General features: G+C 37.6%; 1 protein-coding gene across 2 annotated transcripts in view; it reads left to right on the forward strand.

Annotated features, from left to right (window-relative positions):
* myoz2b (myozenin 2b) overlaps positions 1–23874 on the forward strand; it is a 35032-nt gene that overhangs the window by 660 nt on the left and 10498 nt on the right. The window contains exons 1-5 of one of the 2 annotated variants that reach the window (XM_072589227.1): positions 102–205; positions 13395–13432; positions 14374–14540; positions 15607–15760; positions 16962–17145. In XM_072589227.1, coding sequence (XP_072445328.1) covers positions 14421–14540; positions 15607–15760; positions 16962–17145 — 458 coding nt within the window. In that variant the 5' untranslated portion in view covers positions 102–205; positions 13395–13432; positions 14374–14420. Of the gene's footprint in view, positions 1–101; positions 206–13394; positions 13433–14373; positions 14541–15606; positions 15761–16961; positions 17146–23874 lie in introns of those variants that run through there. The other variant, XM_072589173.1, reaches the window with a different exon arrangement.

Here is a 23874-nt window from a genome sequence, read left to right on the forward strand (position 1 = left end):
TATTTATTAAGATATTTCCAGTCATTGTATTTATGATCTTTGACATTGAAAAATAAAGCAACCAGATCTTCATATATTCATGTAAACTCTGTTCATTACAGTTTTCAACTGTAAGGAAAAACATACATAATGCAATCACACAGCACGCTTACAAAGGAATTGAAGCAACAAGCATCTGCCATTGTAAAGGAAATCCAAGGAAATGGTAGGATACTGTTACACTATCATTTCTAAACTCATAATAGTAATCAAAATCCTTTAAAATCCTACCCAGTCGATTATTAATGTTAATGTGTGTGTATTTTACCGAAAATAATTTAGTTGAATATCTTACTGACTATGGTAAGTAATCCTTTTGTCATTACCACTGTCCTTTGAAAGTTATTTTTGGTTTGAACAACTGTGAGTAGCTGTTGTAAAGTGCTGAGATCTTTGACAGCTGACGTACATTCTCGATATACAGACCTTCTGACCTACGTTCGGAATTAGATCACCAACCATTTACAAAACATATTTTCTTTGGGTGTAGGGGTCTATGCACATGTGCACATTTATAAATGTGCATATAAAATATACAAGAAGGTAGATGCATTCACAATGATTACACATAAATGACTTAATATAATGGCCACTCATCAAATCGCAAAACTTTAATTATATATATTTGCACAGCATTGCTGATTGCCACGGCAACTTTCTTCCCTCAGTTCACATCACCCATCAAATATGAATATGTAAACAACAATAACATTGAGTGACTTTCACTGGGTTCCAAGCAACACTTTCAAAAGGATGGGCTGAGAGCTGTAAAATGCTGCAGTGTCAGCAGCACCTTACTCTTGCAAACACATGTATAATGCCACTTCCGAATTGCCTGAAATTCCCAGGTAGAAGCATTTGATTCTCTCCAAGAAAAGGGATAAAATTAAGGTGGAAAACCAGCTCAGTACGCCAATCATTAACCTTGCGTCCTTTTAACTGCAATATGTGCATTGAGGACTGAAAATAATTAACTGGGAGAAAGTTTTAAGTAGCTGTTCTGAATGAGCATGCCTTTACATTTTTTTTTCATTTTTGGTTTAACCACTATAATGACACACAATCCAGCAACATTTCAGTTTCCCTAGGTTCACCAGATTTGTAGGCTTGCACCTTATGCATTAAGGGGTTAAGACAACTACAAAAGCTAAATAATAAAGCTAATCAAGCGTCAAACACAAGGTAATTATAAAACAAAGATCACCAAACACATCTGATTCCACAAGTGTCCGCACAATCAAATTAATTAAAGAATGGGTGTTTCACCACAGGTAATGTTAACATACTTGGAGATCTAATTTTGATCCAGTTCAGACATGAGTCTTTCTATGGTGGTGTTAAGGATCAAAGGTCAAACTAACTTGTATTCAATTGAAGTTCACATTACAGAAGTCTTATGACATATGATATAACTCAAATTAATTCTTCAAATTATACTCTTATTATTATAAAATGCAGACTGTGGTAAATTAAGTTATAATTTTTGCATAGTGCAAGATACCTTTCTGGTTTGAGGTACACAATTAGAGTAATTGTTAGCAGATGCAAACCATTTTTCCAACCTGTGCTATGTGGTGAATTAAATAGAGACCACTCGTCTTCCACATTAGATTTTGCATCTCTCCCCCTCATAATCATAAATGGATTAGAGTTGTATCCTACTGTTTGTTCATTAAAACCAGCACAGCTAGATTGGCTAGCCATGGCAGAAACTATGTGATTTTGATTCCCATTTACAATGCTTTTGCAATAAACATTAAAAACCGAAGGCAGCTTATTTAAATATATTAAGAGAAACCCTGGAATGGTGCAGCATCTCTGGAGAGCAAAACAGAACTAATGGATTGAATTATACATAAAAGAAATCTAATAACCTGTTCAAAGATTTTATTACACACCTCTGGAGTAAGTATGACTTGATCCTGGATCTCCTGACTCAGAAGTGGGGTCACTATCATTGCACCAGCTGTTGAAGGTGGACTTCCTGCAACCCAGCATAAATATTTAGTAACAAACTCCCCTTTTCTGGGCCAGCCCACTCTGCTTTAATTTTGTAGCTAATGGAGCTTTAATTATTATTGATGAAACTGCACCCCACTTCCTATCCAGGAGGGGTCCTGATTCAGAAAGCTGCTGATCAATCACAGGTTGTGGCCACTGCTGTTACTGTCGCTAAGCCAGTCGAAGTCGAACATTGAAAAACGTAGGCCTCCCGGTATCTCAAGCAATCCCAAGGAGTGGATGAAGGAGACAGTGAGTGGAAACATGTTTGGCAGTGAAGGGACGGTGGATCGAGGAAGAGAAAGATATTTTGTTTTGGGAGAGTGGAGGGTGGTGACTCTAATTGGCACTGGAAATTGGGAACCAGAGAGGAAGCATCCAGGCTTCATTGGCCATCACCTTTTAGAGTAAAGCTGCCAGGCTGCATGCTGGTTGCGTACAGACCTATCCTTCTATCTCTTCAGTAGAAATGACACTGGGATGAGGCATTACTTGTCCACTTAATGGGCTCAATTGATTCCTGAATGGGTAGCCTGTCTAACACCTTGCCCACCACTTGTAACATTGAAATGGACTGACCATGAATGGGCACTATCTATTTACCCACCTATGGTGGCCCTTAGAATTCAATGCAATTTTCCAATTAGTGCATTTCAAATTATAACAGACATCTAAACATTAGTGTTAGGATTTGGCAGCAAGTTAAAAAAAAGCCTTTAAAACATTCAAATCTTTCTAATAATGTTTCTAGTATCTGTCAAATTTTACATCTACGTTATGAATGTTGAATCTGTTTATGCTTGTCTTTAAAAAGTTGTACCTTTTTAATTTGGTATTTCCTACTTACACTGATTATCGAGTAAAGGTTTAATTGTACTGATACGCAGATTAGCTACTGAGCATGTGAGAAAGGAACTAAGTCATTACAATGTCAGATCACATTGAAATAGACCGAGTCTACAAGATCCAAGGCAATAGTTTCTCTTACATCTCCTGTCTATAATGATGTTTAATGAAGTTGCTAATGTTGGCTTACAAGAATTTTGACTTGAACTTGCTGCATAATGGCTGATGGTAAACAGACCCATGAACTGAAGGTAAGTGGCAAGGAGCTCCTGAATAGAAATCAGTGACTATGTATTGTTATGAGTGAAGGATGAGCCAGCCAAGTGATCCAAACCGAGAAGTGGAGGAGAAAAAATTCAAGAAAATCTCAGTTGCAATGGGAAATAGTGGCTCATGGACTTCAAGGTCCATGTAACACCACACTTTGGAGAGGGAAAACCTCACAAAAGCTGAACAAAATACTAGTGAAACCCCTCAGTCAGAAATTCAGCAAATTGTAAGAAACAAAAATCAACTAGCTGCAGGGAAGAAATTTTTACAGTGAATTTGAAGTTTTTATTTACAGGGATGGAAAGGAAAAAGCACTCCGAGACTCTATCCAAAGAAAGCATGTGAGGAAGTAGGTCACAATTGATGTCATCAATGAACACTACCAGCATGAGCTATAGTCATAATTTTTTAGAAAATTCATCATGGGATGAGGACAGTTAAGAGTCAACCACATTGTTGTGGGTCTGGAATCCAGATAGGGATGGCTGTTTCCTTTGATAATAGACATTAGTGAACTAGATGTGTTTTTCTTCACAACTGGCAATGGATTCATAGTCAGCTTTAGGCACTTAATTTCAGATTTTTTTTAACTGAATTCAAATCCCACTATCTGCCATAACCAGTTTTGAACCTGGGTTCACAGAACATTATCTGTGTCTCTGGATTAACAGTTCAGTGATAATACCACTAGACCATCACCTCCCCTAAAGAGAGTGATCACTACAGAGCTCCATTGCAATAAAGTAAAAGGGAAATTATCCACAGCATTCTAGAAGTGTCTAGGCATTAGAAGACACTGAGGAGCAAGAGGAACTCTTCTTTGAATGATTTAGCAGGCATTCATACTTGAGGCAAGAAAGTTCTCAGACTATCCTTCATCAACTTTGGGGCACAAGGATTATTAAAATCAAACTGCCAATGGAAGTGAACATACAGAAACCTCGTGAGTTATGTGTAACCACAGGGGATTGGTTAGCTCAGTTGGCTAGATAGTTGGTTTACAATGCAAAGTGATACCAACAACATGGGTTCAATTCCCACACTAGATCAGGTTACCATGAAGGATTCTCCTTCTCAACACTTCCCCTCACCTCAGGCATGGTCACTGAAGTTAAACCACACCAATTGTCTTTCTCTCTCTCTCTGTCTAGTGAGAAGGTGGAACTATGGCAACTTTACCTTCACTTTTATTTCTGACCATTCCACTTCTTTGGTAACTTGGAGCTATTGCATAGCTTTGAATATTCTTTGGCTTGTAAACTCCTAAGACATTGAAAATTACTCCATCTGCCGGGAATAATTTTCCATTATAATAGCCCCAGCCTGTGTGTAAAGACTAAGCAGACAATTAATTTCTCTCTCAAAAAAAATTAAAAAGGCAAGAAAAAGGTATAAAAGTCAGGAGTGACAATCCACAAGAAGGTGTTCTGACCTTCATTTAATCTTTTAAGTCACAGGGTCAGAAATCTGTCAATTATATTGTTAATTTAAGTGATGGAGAAAACTTAAAACTCCTTGGACTCCAATATTCAAGAAACATTGTTTGTGAACTCTCTGCTGTCCCTTTTGTGGTAAGGGCTAGAAACCACAAAGAAGCAAGAAAAATAATTTATACTACTTCAACCACAAACAAACACAAGTGAAGCTTCATAAAATTCTACCACCAGCAAAATCATCACATAGTCGGAGAAGGGATCTTCAATCATTCATGAAAGAGGCCTGAGACCTCCAATGTAGATTCATGGATATTGAAGTCTCAAACAGGATGGATGATGCCCCACCTCCATTCTGCCAACTGCATGCAACACATCTTTACAATCATATACAGACACATAAACATAGACCTGACCTGTTTAGCGGAAAAACCTTCAAACATTGGAATCAGTCTAGATATTTTTAAAAATTTAACAAGAAAAGGACCAAATTAAAGAGCTTCTGGAAATGCAGCATACACTGATGAAGGTTAAAGTTGAGCATGAAAAGAAGGTTGAATACAGTTAAGTTAAACGAGAATTGGAGCAGTCTAATTACACAGTGACTTCAAAGAGACAGCTGACCCAAAAGCCCAGCAATGAGCAGTTACACACCATCAAACCTTAGGGATTGAAAAAGAACAGTTACAGATTACAGTTCTGAAGAAAGGTCACTGGACCCAAAGCATTGACTTTGCTTTCTCTGCACAGATGCTTCCAGACTTGCTGAGTTTTTCCAGCAATTTCTGTTTTTATTACAGGTTGCAGATTTCCAAGAGTCAGAGATGGCAAATGTTCTCATGCAAATTACACAATACTGAGATACAAAATATCAAGATCCAGATTACTGTGAACTATTAGGTGAGGAAAGCCTTCTGCCAAAAGTTATGTGAAAGAAACTTGAGAGACAACAAAAAAGTTTGCAGAAAGTTTGTTTAAAGTTTGCAAAAGACTAAAATGGAGAAGCCAGCTGTTGTTTATGACAGAGATCAACAAATAATGATGATGATCATTTGAAAAAAAAGAATTAGAAATGCATGGGGAAGAAGTCCCATTTGCCATCCATCTTGTACTGCACAATGGTACACAGGGACATAGAGTCATTGAGTCATAGAATTGTACAGAATGAAAACAGATCCTTCAGTACAAATCGTCCATGTCGACCAGAGATCCTAAATTAATCTAATCCCATTTGCCAGCACTTAGCCTATATCCCTCTAAAACCCTTCCTATTCATATATCTATCCAGATGCCTTTCAAATGTTGTAATTGTATCAGTCTCCACCATTTCTTCTGGCAGCTCATTCTATGCATGCACCACTCTCTGCATCAAATGGTTGCCCCTTAGCTCCCTTTTAAATCTTTCCCCCTCACCCTAAACCTATGTTGTCTGGTTCTGGACTCCTCCACCCCAGGGAAATCACTTTGTCTATTTATTGGGGTGGGTGGGTAGTGAAGAGTGGTGAAGCAAGAGTAAAGAGTTAAATGTTCAAGGTCAAATGTTGATGGTTAAAAAGGGTACCATAAAATAACTTGCGAGTGAGTTGTGGAGTGTAGGGATAACTAGCAAGTACTTTAAGAATAGCTAATGAGAAAATGCAAAAGAATCTCATGGAACTTCACATCACATGGATCTGCAGCCTGGTAGATGTTCTGGTTCTGGTAGATGTTCTCTGCTTATATTTTTTATACATAGTTATGTTTAATAAAATTGGTTAATGTTCACTTACAAGATTGGAAACTTAATCAAAAAGTTAAAGCATTTTCACCCAATTTCAGCTTTATCTCTGAAATCATTCAACCAAATTTAACAATCTGGCTACCTTTCTAGAATGATAAAATAACTACATGACATGAGAAAGCATAACACTCCTTATGAAGGGATGTATACATGAATCCCATATGTATGATCTAACTTTCTCTTCAGTCCGTAAGCAATGCAAGGAAATCCATTGGTTTCAATAAAAGTTTTAAAATGTGATTCCAGACAACCAAGGAAGTGTGAAATAACTAATGAGAAAATATTCATCAAAGTTGTTGTAAAGATATTTCAAGATACATTTACCTCAACATCCTTCAATTTATATTTACGTCACATGATTTTTTTTCATATGTGACAATTGTGGAACATAAAAATATGTCACAATGCCAAATTCTTAACATTGAGGTACATTCCTTTGATTAGTTATCTAAACTTTCAGTTCATGAAATTTGATAACTATAGCATAACATTTATTATCAATGTTCTGACAAAATTATTTTATATCGGCTGGTGATATTACAGCTAGCACCTTAAAAAGAATACAATAATATGCTGTATTCCACTCTCTGAATGTGTTGCACACAGCTGTTGTTGAAAATGCAAGTTAGAAGCATCCATCAGTAATTTAATCACATTGTCTCATACTATTAAATGTCAGCCCTGATTATTCGAGAGTGATACAGTGACTTGGAATTCAAACCCAGAAATAGACTACATTTTTTTTAATCATCTCATATGCATCTCTTCTATCATTGTCAGATGCAGCTCTGTCTTATCAGTGCTGTTCATCAGCAGCAGTGAGATTTCACTTTTTAAAATTATTTTACACTTGACAAACAGGACTTTTAGTCAGAACATAATTAAGTTTTCACTCACCAAAAACTTTCACTTGAAGAAACAATTACTTTTAAAGAAAGATATTAAAAAAACACAAGATTGGTGCAGAAAATGAGCAAATTGGAGAACAAGGAACAGTTAAAACAGCTTATAAAGAATCTAACATGTAAAGAAAGCAGTGGGGAAAAATTTTGAATCAATTAGAAATATAAATTTCATGATTATCCTGGAAGAATATTGTGCGCAATTCTGGTCTTTCCTTTCAGAAGGATCTTGTGAAACTTGAAAGAGTTCAGATAAGATTTACAAGGATGTTGCCAGGGTTGGAGAGTTTGAGCTATAGGGATAGGCTGAATAGGCTGGGGCTGTTTTTCCTGGAGTGTCGGAGGCTGATGGGTGACCTTACAGAGGTTTATAAATGCATAAGCAGCATGGATAGGATAAATTGCCAAGGTATTTTCCCTGGGATAGGGGAGTCCAGAATTAGAGTGCATAAGTTTTGGGTAAGAGGGAAAAATTTAAATGGGAACCTAGGGAGCAACTTTTTCATGCAAAGGGTAGTGTGTATATGGAATAAGCTACCAGAGGAAACAGTGGAGGCTTTAGACGGTTTAGAGGGATATGGGCCAAATGCTGGCAAATATGATTAGATTAGGTTAAGATCGACATGGACGAATTGGACCAAAGGGTCTGTTTCCATGCTATGCATTTCTATGACTATAACTCAAAACAGCAGGTCAGAATAGGCCATGTGATATTTGGTATTCTTTTGGATGTACATATAGACCTACTCTTTAGAGATAACTGAGGAATTTATTCCATGTACCAAAGTGGAATCAAATGAATATACAATTCAGCTTTGATTGTCAATTGGGAGAAACAAATGTTATTGGCAATCAAATTAGATTGTCTTCAATATAGGATAGATTTGTCTTCATTTTCTAAACTTCTAAACTGCAGTCAGATCATATCTGGGTTGTTAATAGAAGAAAATCCTCCTTTGTTTTGATGATCACAAAAAATGTTTTTATCGAGTATATATAATTCATAGAGAGTAATAGATGACTTCTCTGGAATGTTAGGCAATCAGGTTCCAGTTTTATATGATCTGACATCATCAAGACATACTTCCTTATGCACGAGTTTGGTAGGTATTCTTACAGTCAAAGTGTAGTTAACCCATTACTCTATATTTACTCCCAGCTCCTTCTAAGGTTGTAGGCACTTGTTCACTAGTATCTTTAGGGAAGGAAATTTGCTGACCTGGTCTACATGTGACTCCAAATCCACAGTAAGAGGTTAACTTTGAAATACTAATTGAAGCTGCTTAGCTAGCCAATCAGTGATATCAAACCATCAAGAAGTCTAATAACTGGAATAAATTAAGACAGATCACCCTGCACCAACTTATCCCTGAAACAACAATGGCAAACCCAACCCTGTCAACCCCTCAAAGACCTATTCATTAACACCTGGGGACTCATGTAAAATTTGGGAGTGCTGTCCCATAATCAGTGAAACAGCAGCCTGACAAAATCACAAATATGGAATCCTACTTTACGGATCATATCCTTGCTGTCACCATTCCTGAAAATGTCCTGTCTACCAGCAGGCCCAACAAACCAGAGATGGTCACACATTAGTGTACAGTAAGAAGGGAGTTGCTGTTGGAGCCCTCAACATTGGCTTTGGACCCCATGAAGTCTCATACATTGTAGAAGAGCTGATGGGAGCACGTCATCTTTTTCCAGTCCCACTGCTTTGAAAGTCACATGTTTAAAAAATATATAAAATAGAATATTTATTATATATAAATGTTTCAACATTGTAAATTGTATGCTTCCTCTATATTAACAAAAAGATCCATCAGCTAGGTTTCTTCATTAAACATAAAATTATCAATTTATTATAATGCAAAACCAGTCAAATAAAGATGCAGAATTATCTAACAAACATAATTTATAATATGAAAATATCAAAGTTTAACCCTCTAAATAATTCAAAACACACACAGACACACACTTCAGTTAAAAGAAAAGAAGACGTTTCTCTTTGCAAAGACTCACTTTAAAGCTCATTGATTTCAGACTAAGGATGGTTTATCTTGAATGCAAAACAATAAGATATAAAATATTCCGAAGTCTATCCCTTTGGTGGTTTTGCATGTGTGTGCTCTCGCTATTAATGACTCGTTCTTTTCTCCAAGGTCTTGGCAATTATAGTTTACTCAATAAATAAAATATTGATAATTTTTTTCAGTAACTCTCTTTCAAAACAACAAGCAGTTTTTACATTGAATTCACCATTCAAATATTTCAGAAGTTGGAGACATAAGCTGGGAGACTTGTACATGGCTGGCTTTCCTCAAATAACTCCAAAAAAGAAACCACAAGCCAGCATACAAAGTTTAAATAGAAAAGCCAGCTGTAAAACAGTCAGCTATTTTTTCTGCAAGTGAGTTCAAGCAACCAAGACCAGGAACTATCACAAGTCACATGATTTCCATGAAGTATTTTCAGGGGGAAAACGTTGTAATGCATTTTCATTGAACTTTTAAAGAAAACATCCAGGCATATCCCCAATTCATCAGACTCAGATCCTCAAATAAATAGAAATATTAAGTGGCTACCTAACATAAGATATCAATTCAAACATGGATAAGGAACCATCTTGCTAAATATCACCAACCATCCACCGCTCAGCTGATAAAGCAGTACTCCTGTTCAACACCAATTAAAAGATGCACAAATAGTACTTTGGATGGGAGACTTCAATGTCCACCAAGAGTGGCTTAGTACTGCCAATACTGACTAAGGTGAATGAGTTCTAAAGGACATAGCTGCTAAACTGGGAATGTGGTAGGTGGTGAATGAACCAACAAGAGGAGAAAACACATTGGATCTCATCCTCATCATCTACCTGTCATAAATGTTTCTACCAATGACAGTATTGGTAGGTGTAACAACTGTACTAAACAACTCAGTATGGAGGGAGCTGTATAAATATTCCCATCCTCAATGATGGAGAGTGCAGCATATCATTACAAAAGACAAGGCTGGAGCAATTTCATCAGTTTTCAACCAGAAGTGTCACCTAGGTAATCTATCTTGGCCTCCTTCTAAGTTTCCCAATACCATAGGTGTTGGTCTTCAGCAAATTGATTTATTTCATGTGATAGCAATGAATGGTTAAAGACAGCAGGTACAGCAACATTGTGGAAAAAAGCATTGAAGACTTCTCTCTAGCCAAGCTGTACCAGCAGTTATAGCAATGGAATTTATCCTGTAATAAGCAAAACTCCTCAGTTATGCAATATCCACAAAAGCAGGACAAATCCAACCTAGCCAATTATCTCCCAATAGTCTACTCTCAATCATTAGCAAAGAGATGGAAAGTGTCAACAATGCTTCAAGTGGCATTTCTCAACAAAAACCTATTGACTGAAGTTCCATTTCAGTTCTGCCAAGGTCACTCAGCTCCTGACCTAGATACAGCCTTGTTCCAAACATGAACAAAAGTGCTGGAAGCCAGAGAGACTGTTCATGACAGCAAAGCGACATTTTACTGAATATGGTATCAAACACCCCTAGCTAAACTGGTGCCAGTGGAAATCAGGGAAAAATTATGTTGTTTGGAGCCATGCCTAGCACAAAGGAAAATGATTGTGACTGTTGGAGATCAGTCACCTCTGTGCGTGCAGGAGCTCCTCAGGGTAGCATCCTAAGCACAACCATCTTTAGTTGCTTCAGTTGATTAAATCCATCACAAAATCAGAAGTGGGGATTGCAACATTCGTGCAACATCATTCTTGACCCTGCAGTTACTAAAGGTGCTTGTATCAATATGCAATATCAATATGACCGAAACAACATTCAGTCCTGGGCTGAAAAGTAATACATGACATTCTTCCCACATAGCATCAAGCAATGACCATCTCTAATAAATGCTGGTCTAGGCATTGCTGCTAAACCATTTGAAATGAAAAGAAAAGCCCATCCAACACCTGTTACAGTAATTAATTATTTACAGTTTTCATCCATCTCTAATCGGAAGAATCTCTCTTGTGGTGCAGTGGTAGTATCCCTACCCCTGAACTGAGAGACTGGTTCAAGACCCAACTGCTTCAGAGATATGTAATAACATCTCTGAACAGGTTGATTAAAAAAACAATAGTTTACATAGTGTAGGTTTACCCACAATTCTGTAAGGGAGGGATTTTGACCCAGCAAATCTGAAGGAACTGTGATATATTTCCAAGTCAGGCATGCTGATGAGATTCAGCTGCCAATTAAGCAGAATAATAATCTCTAAATGTTCAATATTGATATAATTTGTACTTAGCATCGCCTTTTCCTGTATTGCATATCAATTGCAATTGCTGAACTATCTATTTGACATTTTTTTCTGTGTATCAAGACCACCTTTATGTTCTTTGCTCATTGCTTTGAGTGTGTGTTGGATACGAACGGTTTCTACTAATAAAGGACAAGCATTATGTACTCTGCCTAAAGCTTCACTGCTCATGAACCTATCTTTAATGGCTGCAGATCACCTTCATGTACAACTGAACATTCTTTGCAAACTCCATAATGCAAGACTTCTCAGATACTGCGATTATCTTGCTGCCCATGAATAATTCTAAAGCTTTGCAAGTGTTCTTTTGTGGCTGAACTACTGTACACTTTTCTCAGGTGTTGTCTATTTAAATGTGAGGACAGCTACCATTTGTGCCTGTCAGTTGCACTTAGTTTGCAAACTGGAAGGTTGTTTATCTTCAGTTCAATATCCTGCAAGTTTGCCAAAGTTCCATCATCTTTAATGGATGTTGAGCTGTAGCTGACAGTTGCTGAGACTTCACAATTTGCTTTTTGCTTCACTGTAATACTCTGATTTTCATCATTGGAAAAAATGTCAATACAAAAGTTTGGTTGCAATTTTTGCTGTATGTTATTGGTGGATTTAGTTGCATAAGCAAAAATGTATCTCTTTGTTACCTTCCTCAACAAAGGAGTGATTCACTTCAAAAGACAGCGCTTGTATGCACATTGCCAGTTTGGTACAAGTGTCTGGACCTCTGCTTTCATTATATCATCTGCATAAGTGACAGCTTCATTCTGTGCCTGTTTTCTGTTAAGAAGAAAACAAAGGATTAAAATGTTCTCTTGTGGCTTGTCACGTTCATGCTTGGTGTCTTTCTATTCTGCTACTTGTAGCCTCTCTTCTGAGATAAATGGAAGCTTTATATATTATCTTTCAGTGGTAACAGGATTGGAGTTTCAGTTTTGAAGATTGATGCTGAGTTAACTATGGTTTCTGGCGCAACTGCTAAACTAAGATGATACAAAGCAATTCAAGCATTTTTGCTTCTCAAGAGTACTGATTAGGAATTATATACCAAGAACTGATGATCTCTCTCATTACAGTCAAGTTTAACCTGCATCTCTCCTCTCACTCTGATTTGAATTCTTATGCTCCAAAGCTAAATGGTAGATGGTGAAAGAATTTTGGCTTCAGTAATAGTTTTGAATTAGAAAAAAAGAATATGTGTTCTTGTATCCAATACAAAATTAGTTGTAAGCCATGCCATCAGTGATCCAGATTTCATATAACATTTGTCTACATAATTATGCCTGCCAATATCCTGCAGGGCCTTTTAAATCTCCCAAGAGAAAGTCATTTTGCTCCTCAGTATCTGGTAAATTTTGGAGACTTACAGATAGTTTAGTCTGCTGTTAACATCTTGAGATGCCAATCCAGTTATGAAATGAGAATATCTGTAATAATGGTTGGGCAAAGCTCCACCAACAGAGTCCCTTAACTGTGTTTACTCCACTCTGTTTCTTTTCAGTTTCTGTTGGCTCACTTTCTCTTTGTTTTTATTATTTCCAATTCTGCAAAGACAGCCAATTTGCATACTTCTGATTCATTGTGGGTGACTGATTTTTCCAGCTTGCCTGTTTCCTACCATAGGTTTTTCCACAGTTTGTTAGCATTTTGTGAGGTTTCCCTTTTCCTGGTCCAATGTCTAAATGGGCCCAGAACACCTTCCTTGACGAATGATACTTCCGCTGGGTTTCTATTCAGGTTTTCCTCTCTTTTCTGCAATTGGCTTGCCGAGCTGGCTTGTCCTCTCCCTGCTGTACTAATCTGCAGTTGTGTTCTTTCAGGTACTCCTTTGCTGCTGGTCATTGGTTCGGTGGGTCTGGTGAGAGTTTGCTTTCTCATTGTTATTGATAGAAGGTAGTCCCCACTCTTGTTTGTAAACATCAGCACCTTTATTCAGTATGACATTACAAACAGCAAAGCGTAAGAGAGGCCTTATCTGGAACCCTGTATTCCTGATGAAGGGCTTGTGCCCGAAACGTCGATTTTACTGCTCCTCGGATGCTGCCTGAACTGCTGTGCTTTTCCAGCACCACTCTACTCCAGAATCTGGAATTCTACACATTCAGTCCCATTCCCTGATATCTGACATCATTATGACATAGCTCCTTATGTGCATGCTCATTAGTTATTCTTAGAGTTAAGATATAATTAACCCTTTTACTCCATGTAAACACAACTATACTGTCCAACTGTCTCAGGCTCCTCCAATAAACCAGCACGACAGCATTCAACTAGCCAGTGTTTACTGCTACCAAGTCTCCACTGTAAGTATTCAGAGCTTGTAGGTCAAAAATATATGTTTTCTGTACACAATTTTGAAGATGTCAATAAAATCATGACAAACACAATCAGACTAGAAAGAACTTAGAATCAGTATAGGCTTACTTTTGGCTATTACGTTTTACTCATGGACATTTAACCACAGTGAGTAAGCAACAGTTTAATAAAACTACAAACTTTACTTTCAAAAGTATAATTGCATTGTAATTCAGACACAAATATCAGTTTTCTTCCAAAATTCTGAAATGCTTGTTCATCATCACGTCTACTAAGCTGAGTGCAATTTATAACACAAATAATAACTTGCCTACCAACCTAAACAGAAAATGAAGCACATTAGACAGAAGAAACATTTCATACCTTCAACTCCGTTTCTTGAAAGGATCGCTGTGACTTATTTAAGACAAAATATTTTTAAAACATAAAGGCATCAAAAATGCAAATTTTTCATTGTGATTTATTGTTTGTCGTATATTTCAGAATTAGATGTGGATTATGGAAAAAAGATCAGTGTTCCCAAAGACATAATGCTGGAAGAGCTTTCCCTTCTTTCCAACAGAGGGGCTCGATTGTTTAAAAAGCGGCAAAGAAGATCTGACAAATACACATTTGAAGGATTCCAGAACTCTGTCAATTCACAAATAAATGTATGTATTCACAGATAAGATCTGGTAATTCTACAGACAATACTAAATAATCGGGAATCAAAGTATGTGGATTGTAAAAAAAGCAATAAAGTCTTAACACCTCTTTTGTTTTTTTCTTGCATGCTTTTTGAATTTTGGTTAACTTATGATTCAACTGTATCAGCCCCACAAATAAGGCTTCAGCAGAGCTCATCCAGCAAGCCAGAAAGGTGTAACTTCATATGTGACACTTGTGGCAAACTTTATCTTTTTAGAATCAGGCTTGTTCATCCATCAAAAGAAGTGCAGTAGAGAGTTTATCCAATCTCATCAAAATTCTAAGGTTGAACTCCCATCACCGCTGGTAGATGGAAGGATGTCAATTATGAATCATGTATCTGTTAAAGGCAAATGCTAGGATGAAATAAGTGCATGTTTTATGTTGTTTGCTCTGCCACTTCAAAACTGGGCTCAATTCAGGTGCATTAGATAAATTTGCTCATGCAAGCTATACATGCTGAGTTACTGTTGGGCTCAAATGCTCTTGCTTCAGGAATAGGAATATGTCACAATGAAGACATATCACAATGAGGCTGATGCACTGCTTGAAATATGGTTGTGTGATAAAGACCATTAGTTTAGTGAATGCTGAAGTATTGGCCATTCTGTAATTCTTCAATTATACTGTCCACAAAATCAATATATCCTCCAATATAGAAGTCATTTTCATTCCTCTTTATAAACTCTAACAGAAGGGCATATATAACCAAAACAAGTTTATCTTGACTTTTAGCAATTGCTTTGAAACTGATAATGAACACTGACAAGAAACATTTTTCTCCAGTTTCAGATTTCTAAAATGAGCTGGCATAAACTAACTTAATAAAATCTGGCAAAAAATGTGATCATAAACATATGTATTCAAATAAACAAATGCAAATTGTTTTGTAATATTTTGATTACACCATTTCTATTAAATGAATGTTACTTATTTCAAGTAAATTGTAAACTGGTGCCTGAAAAATGTTCTAACTAAAAGATTAGACCATACAATAAATGTACCCTTGTTATCCTCCATCTATTTTAGAGCTATGCACCATCTACAACATATTGTGATGATGGGACAGAAAATTGCAAAGGCGTAGAGAACGGATTACAAAGTGGGCAACAAAACACCCCTAAAACACCTCCAAATACTCCTGATCCAAGGACTCCACCAAATCCAGATTCAATTGCTCCAGGTAAGAGACATAATAGCTGAGACAACACATTCACAGTAGATCTTGTGGCTCAATTGCTGAATTTTAAATGATATCGTACTAAGACATGGGGAAAGTCATGTCTGTTTAACCCCAGTGATCCCACATAATGCAAAGTTCAAACATTTTATTATACTTGCATCAAATAAAAAAAATGAAAATTTAACATTGAAAACCATTGCTTTTCTAAAGTCCTCATGTGCTATCATAATAAAGTGTTTCTTTGCCTATTACATATTTCTGGGTAGTGACAGAGATAATAATTGAATTATCATATTATCTTGATTTGAGCATTGTGATATGAATGGCCTGTTGACAACTTTATAAACCCGAACACTGTTTTCACATTACTAAAGTCTTTTTCTAATATATTACATTGTTCCTCTGCATTTAATTCTATTTATTTCAGGAGCTCTTCATCTGATCCCATTATTTTAACTGGAATCTGGTATATCTCAGAATTTCTAAGAAGTAGAAGAACTGTGTACAAAGAAAATCCAATTTTTTAACTTTAATATCACAAAATGGTAAAAAAAGGGCAATGCAGGATTTATTTGAAATAAATCAAATAAATGATATTAAGGATATTTTATATTCATTCATGCAATGGTGGTGTTGCTGGTTAGGCCAGCATTTATTGCCCACCCCAGAGCACAGTTAAGAGTCAACCACATTGCTGTAGGCCAAACCAGGTAAGGATGTCTATTTCCTTCCCTAAAGGACATTAGAGAACCAGATGCGTTTTTCCTAACAATTGACAATAGATTCATAGTCATTATTAGATTCTTAATTTCAGCTTTTTTTTATTGCATTCAAATTCTACCACCTGCTGTGGTGGGATTTGAACCAGGTCCCCATAATGTTATTTTGATCTCTGAAGTAACAGTGCAGCTATAACACCATTTGGCCATTCCCTCCCTCAGTAGGATAAGGGAGGTCCATGTGAGATTATAAGGGGCCTATGAAAGAGGCATCACTTGATTTGTTGTCATTGATTTTCCACTTCACCTATTAGGGAAGCAACAGTGTTCCACTTGCTGTCAGAATCCAACGGACCAGCAAATGTTGGGGTTTGCATTGTGAAGAACAGCAAAAATAAATACAACTTTCAACTGTGCAGGGGACATCCATGCCAATTATGATATGATTTATATATGCATTTTGACATTATTGCTCTACACAGGATATACTGGACCACTAAAAGGAATTCCACCTGAAAAATTTAATACAACAGTTGTTCCAAAATCATATCAAACTCCGTGGGAGGAAGCCATTGCAGATGATCCAGAACTTCTTTCAACTTTACATCCCACAATGCCAGAGCTCACACCAAAGGTAGAACTGGCTCAGTACAAGACTTTTAATAGGTAAATAATGTTGATTACCACATGTATTCAGAGAGTGTGATTAGTTGTCTTGATTTATATGAAGGTTAATTGTTTATTAAATGTATAATAATATTTAGCAACCTGTTGGTCATTGCTGCCACTATCACCATAACTAGTAAACATGACAGAATTAGTTTGGTACAGAATGACACCAGGCTATCAAAAGAACATGATTTATGGTTCAGACCTTGTATTTTCATCTAGTCTTTCATCTAGTAACCACCTATATTTGGTGGCTTCAAGGCAGTATCATCAAACAGAATGGAAAGAACTAGCATTGAATTTTCGCCTCTCGTAGCCTTCCATCACTTCCTTCTCATCCACCAGGGCTGTCCTATCATGTGGAAATAATAATAAGGAGTGCAACCTAAGGTTGTGCAAGTTGACTTACTTATAAAACTTGGTAAAGAAGAATTGACACAGAGAAAGGCAGGGGTTGGGACAAACAGAGGTGGAGGATTAAAGTTGGAGGGGAAATACGGAAATTCAAAGGAGGAGAACATTTCTTACACCATTTTTAGATGCAAAACATCACTAAGTTATTAGGCATATTCCTGATTTTAAACTAATAATATTTCAACTTTAGTTCATTTTCAAATGCTTCATGAATTTTCCACATTCAACATCATGGATATTTCTTCCCTGGCATTAGCAGGAACATAGATTATGAATAGTGAGTAGCCATTCCAGAAAATGCAGACCTGGTCCCCATAATATGGAAGGTGGGCATTAGCCTATCGGACCTTAAGCCTAATGAAACCCTTAAGTGGCTAATTAACACTTAAAGACAACAATCTATCACCAGTGCTACAATACAGTAGTTAATCGTAGGATATGTGGCTGGTAAGGCCATTTTTTAACAAAGTCGCAAGGGTGCTCAATCCTTCCCTTCCCAGAAAGCTTAGACTTAAGGACAGAACCTCCTTTAGGATAGAATGCTACTCTTGGCTTGTTTAGATCATCAGCAGCATATTATTGAGAAGGTGGAGTGGTGGTCTTTTTAAAGTTGATCAACTTGTAACTGACTTTTCTTTTGGTGGGACGAGCCATAACCCCCTCTAAAACAAAAATTCAGCTGCAGATTTTTATTGCTAAAATTAAATATTATGTGCAATATTATGTGCAATATTAAGAATATACAGCAGAGCGATTCAGATTAGCTTGGCCTTATTTATCTGTAGAATTGCTTTGATTCAAACTGCAGGTAAAATCAACAGTGCATTTGCAATGTCTGCCTCACGTCACTGACAGGATACCTGAACTATCATCAGATTCATGCCATATTTGAATTGATCTGATGGGCAGGAAGGACCAACACATATGCTTGTGGGTCCCTCATCATAAACCCCTCCAAAAATAACAGACTGTTTTTGGATCAGTGGTCAATGATCATGGGTTAGGTGGCTCAAAACCTGGAACAAACATGCATAGTGCACGTGGTATCCATTTTTCAAAAACAAGCAATTGGATCCTGTAATATGCTTCATTTAACAACCAGATACTTTTGTTTGGATGTTATTTCTCGGTAAAGACCTGCTTAAAAGATGAGCCTGGTGTCAAAGGGTAGCTCAACATCCTGAAATGATTTTCCTCTATGATCATTCTTCAAGGGGCAATGAGACAAGGCGCAGTTGAAAATTGCAACTCCTGCGGCAACTCTTACGCTGCTTTCCTCTCTCCCCTTTTCCTTAATTGTGAATGACCTTTTTATAGAATCAGCATTCACAATTCCATTGATTTCAATCATGAGTTCCAGTATAAATCTGTTACAATGTATGAGGTCACCAGACTAATCTGCAACATGGACTTTTATTACGTATTTTAAATGAGGAGATGCAAGGATAAAGCTGTTCCAACAATTATTTATACTTAGGAAATTCAAATGTTTTCCGTGATGATAGAAATCAGTGTTATAATTTACTGGAACATTTTGTAATTTACAAAATAAATAAATTGAGACCATACATTTAGCTGTTAATATTTTCCATCTGTGGTGAAGGACAGTTCAAAGTTGAAATACTTCCTATGAATTACCTAGTCAGTAATACAATCTCTTGCGCAGTATTGCACAACCTTCCCTTTTTCTGTTACTGCTGAGTATGAAAATAACTCAAAAAAGATTCTCTCCTTTTCTCAGTTACTTCAAGAACTGCTTAAAAAGACTCGTGAACAATCTCAACAACAAAAAAATCTCTTCACTAAACAACATATATTCAATGTCAAAATTCCTTCACAAATCACTGAGTGATATTCTAGGTCAAATGGTATTTTCTGTTTTTGTTGATTTGAACTGAACACATATTCGAACACAAAGCAGAATACTGCAGATGCTGAAAATTTGAGATAAAAGCAGAAAATGCTGAAATAATCAGGAGATTATGTATGAAGAGAGAGAAACACAGTAAACATGTGGAATCTTATTGAGGCATTGATGGTCTCAGCAGACAACTAAATTGATCTCCTGAGGAAGCTTCCATGCCATGTCATGGCATAACATGAGAATGCATTGTGATTAATGTAAACTTTCAGGTGTTCTGCCAATGAAATGGTATTATCTTTCTGACAATCCCATAAATTGTCTGCTCATGGATCTGACATGGGCATTGCCATGGCTAAAGTTTTTGTTGACTTGTTACAAATGTGAAGATGACATAGATATAGGAATGAGTACTTTGTCAACAAGTCCACCAAGAACTGTAATTTACAGCTGGTGCCCCAAACTTCCAAATGGAAAGGCAGCAGCTGAAGATTTCCCAAGGAGATGATAGAGCATGATGCAAGCCTGCATCTAAAAGCTGTCATTTTCTGTGGTTCTCTGAAAGGCAGTGCAGATGCTGATTAAGGGTGACCTGGACCATTTTGACTGAACTGGGTCATCTGCTGGAGCTGGATTTGTGCTCAGAATGCAACTGGAGATCTACGTGCCTTCTCCCGTAAATGCATTTGGGATGTAACTGATGTATGTTTCTCCAGATCATAGCTGTTCACATCTTTCCCCCATGACTAGGAGAGTCAAGCAGCAACATCATCATCTTTGACCAAGTGCAGGGCACTAAAGACTGCATCCACATGACTTTGAGAGTGCCCTATCATTAATGTGTGAAGTTTATCAACAGAAAAGACTTCCATTCCATCAATATTCCAATTAGATCAATCCAGATGTCATCATTAATGTCAGATGTTAGAGGTCTGTCCTAGACATCCTGGGAGTTGTCATCATTCCCTTCTACACAATTTGGGTTTTTTTAGATTAGATTAGATTAGATTACTTACAGTGTGGAAACAGGCCCTTCGGCCCAACAAGTCCACACCGCCCCGCCGAAGCGCAACCCACCCATACCCCTACATCTACCCCCTGCCTAACACTACGGGCAATTGAGCATGGCCAATTCACCTGACCTGCACATCTTTGGAGTGTGGGAGGAAACCGGAGCACCCGGAGGAAACCCACGCAGACACGGGGAGAATGTGCAAACTCCACACAGAGAGTCACCTGAGGCGGGAACTGAACCCGGGTCTCTGGCGCTGTGAGGCAGCAGTGCTAACCACTGTGCCACCGTGGTATCCTTCCAAGTTCCTCGACCAATATAGGATGGCAGCTCAGAGACAAGGATTACTCACACCAAATATGTCTGATAATACCTTTATAAAGCCCTGTGACTGTCACAGAAGATACAGTAGTGCTGTGCTTCCACCAAAGCCTGAGCCCCACGTGGTCCACTCGTATTATTACAAGCATGCCAGAGGCAACGTGATACTGATAACATCCATCCATCCATCCTTTGATCTGGCTGCTTCTGGTAAACTTGCCTACTCTTCCTGTTTGTGGATTACCACAAACCCATTAATGGCCAAGACATTGGGGTCATCTTCTGACTGTAGCTAAGCAGATGCCTGGTATCTGGTAGCCCTCTGAACGCCACAGCCCTGAGACATATCTTCTTCAACCAGTTGTGTGAAAATATCAGTGATGTGCTCACCAGAGTGTATTCCCAAGTCTATTCTAAATAAAGTAATCACCAAGGTGAAAATCTCTGCAGTTGCAAATGAAAGCCTTCCTAATGCATCCTCGGTAGGTTCAATAGCTTCCTTCTGAGAGGTGGGAGATGGTGCTGAGGGTCTCTGGCACTGGCCTCTTCAGGGAATTACTTCTGTAGGAAGAATCAAAAATATGTTAAGAATTAGTTAATATAGATTGTAATGGGAGAGCAGTGCAATACAGCAATATGCAGTTTACCAGGCTGATTAATCATATGGTGTGAGGAATTGTAGGTCCACTACTTTCCTCCAGTCTTCACTCTCCCACCTTGTTACGCATTGTGAAATTTTCTGCAATAACACAAAGGAAGTGAATGAGTATGGGGGAAATAGATGGAACAGCTGTAATAATACTGGAGAAGTGGTGAGGTGTTCCTGGTGAATGTGTAGACAGTGCAGAAGAGAGGAACATTAGTAGTTTGGGAGAAAGCCATTAGGGAATATGATACAGACAGTGGTGAGAATTGTAGTTCATGAGCCTTGGTGAGATGCGTGTACAGTCCCTGCATTAGATCCTGGGAGTGTGATGTATCAGACAGTAAATGGTAACATTTAACATTGCAGAGGGTATGTTATTTACTTTCTTCCTGCTCTACTTAATATTATGTTTTACCTGGTACAGAGCATACACACAGGCTGCTATCTCAGTGCAGGCTGAGTTTGTGGGATGGTGTGGCCTCATTTAGCTGTCTGCAGGATAAGGCACTGATTCTTCTCCATCAACTCCATCCAACAGTACCTCCAGGCTCCTGTCAGTGAAGCATGTTGCCAGTTTCCTTTCCTGGGCCATATCCTCTAGTGATGATGGTTAGTATCACAGTATGTGTGACAGTTCTTGATTTGTGGCATCTAAAAATGGCACCAGTGTCATGCAGACTATAACATCCAATCAGTCGTGAGCACTTCTGCCTCTTGTTCCTCATGATTTCATGAGATGGGCACTGTAGAGCTCTACGGTCTCTGTGAGCCATGGCAGTATGGCGCCATCGATGTCAATTGACAAAACACTTTACTCAAAATGGGAAAATTCATCTCAATATATCAATCCTTTATTGTTTACATTGATATCTACAGAAAAGACATTACACTAAGTCTAATAATTAGTACCTGTGATAAGATTAAAACACTGCTGAATACAGCAGAGCTCGTCAAGGGGTCAAGTAACAGTGGTTAGAGTTAAAGGGTAGAGATGGCTGATGACAAAATCAGTGGAAAGAATGCAAACTTGAAATATGGACCTAAGGTACTTCACTGTTATATTCCATGTGGGTGGTTTGCAGAGAAAGCTGCCTGTCATGTTCTAGTAACTAACAGTGATCTCATTTTTTAAAAAAAAAATCAATTCCAAACCACAGTGCGATTAGCCTCACAAACGAAAATATGTTGCTGTTGCTTTATAAAAATATATTGACGAGGCTGATTTTATTGAATCTTATAAAATGAAGAAAAGATACTTTTGTATTTAATCACATTTACTACAGCATTGTCTGGACTTTCTCATAAAAAAATTTCAAAATCTAATTTAATAATGACATGTAGAATGTCCATTGGGAAACTTTCAGTTATACATCGCTACTAGTGAAGCTCAGAGCTATTTTCCTAATGAAAGGAAATAACTTAAGTGTTCTGCTCAAACAGCTATTTCCATGTAATAGCTTTATATAACTTCCTGTGACATGGATCATTGCAGTACACATCATGGAAATATAAATGAGTGTCAAGCAACTATTGAAATATCCACTCCATAAAGTGTAACTTGCATCATTAGATTTCACGTCACAATCATTTTTTTAAAAATTCAGTTGTGGTATATGGATGTAGCTGGCTGGACCAGCATTTATTGTCCATCCCTAATTGTCCTTGAGAAGGCAGTGGTGAGTTAGCCTTCTTGGAATGCTGCATTCATTTTGCTGTTGCTCGGCCCACAGTGCTGTTAGAGAGAGAGTTTCAGGATTTTGACCCAGAAACACTGAAGCAATGGTGATATATTTCCAAGTAAGATTGATTGAAGCCTCGAGAGGATCTTAAAGGTGATGTTCCTGTGCATCTGTTGCTCTTGTCTTTCCAATCATAGTGATTGTGGGTTTGAAATGTACTGTCTGAGGAACGTTTATGAATTTCTGTTGTGCATCTTGTAGAAGGCACATACTGCTACAACTGAGCATTGGTGGTGGATTTACTGAATGTGGATGTAATGCTAATCAAACAGGCTGCTTTGGCCTGAATGGTATCAAGCTTCTTAAGTATTGTTGGAGTTGCACTCATCCAAGCAAGTGAGGAGTATTCCATCACACTCATGACTTGTACCTTGTGGACAGGCTTTGGTAAGTCAGGAGATGAATTACACGCTGCAAGATTCCTCGCCTCTGAGCTGCTATTGTGACCATAGTACTTACATGGCAAGTCCAGTTCTGTTTCTCTTCAATGGTGACCCCACCAGATATTAATAGCGGTTTTCGAAGGATGTCAGAAGTACTCAAGTTAAAGCAGATGAAACATGATTTAATCATAGGTTTCTGTTCCAGCTGCTTTTGATGCATCCAGAAGGAAATAATTTAGCATTTCAAAGTATATGAACAACTAATCTCACAATTTTCATACTTCACTGAAGTTATAGTAAAACAAGACAATTAATCATAAATATTCTCCTAATCTATCTTTAAAAATACA

Source organism: Chiloscyllium punctatum, chromosome 1, assembly GCF_047496795.1.
Source record: "Chiloscyllium punctatum isolate Juve2018m chromosome 1, sChiPun1.3, whole genome shotgun sequence".
Taxonomy (NCBI): Eukaryota; Metazoa; Chordata; class Chondrichthyes; order Orectolobiformes; family Hemiscylliidae; genus Chiloscyllium; species Chiloscyllium punctatum.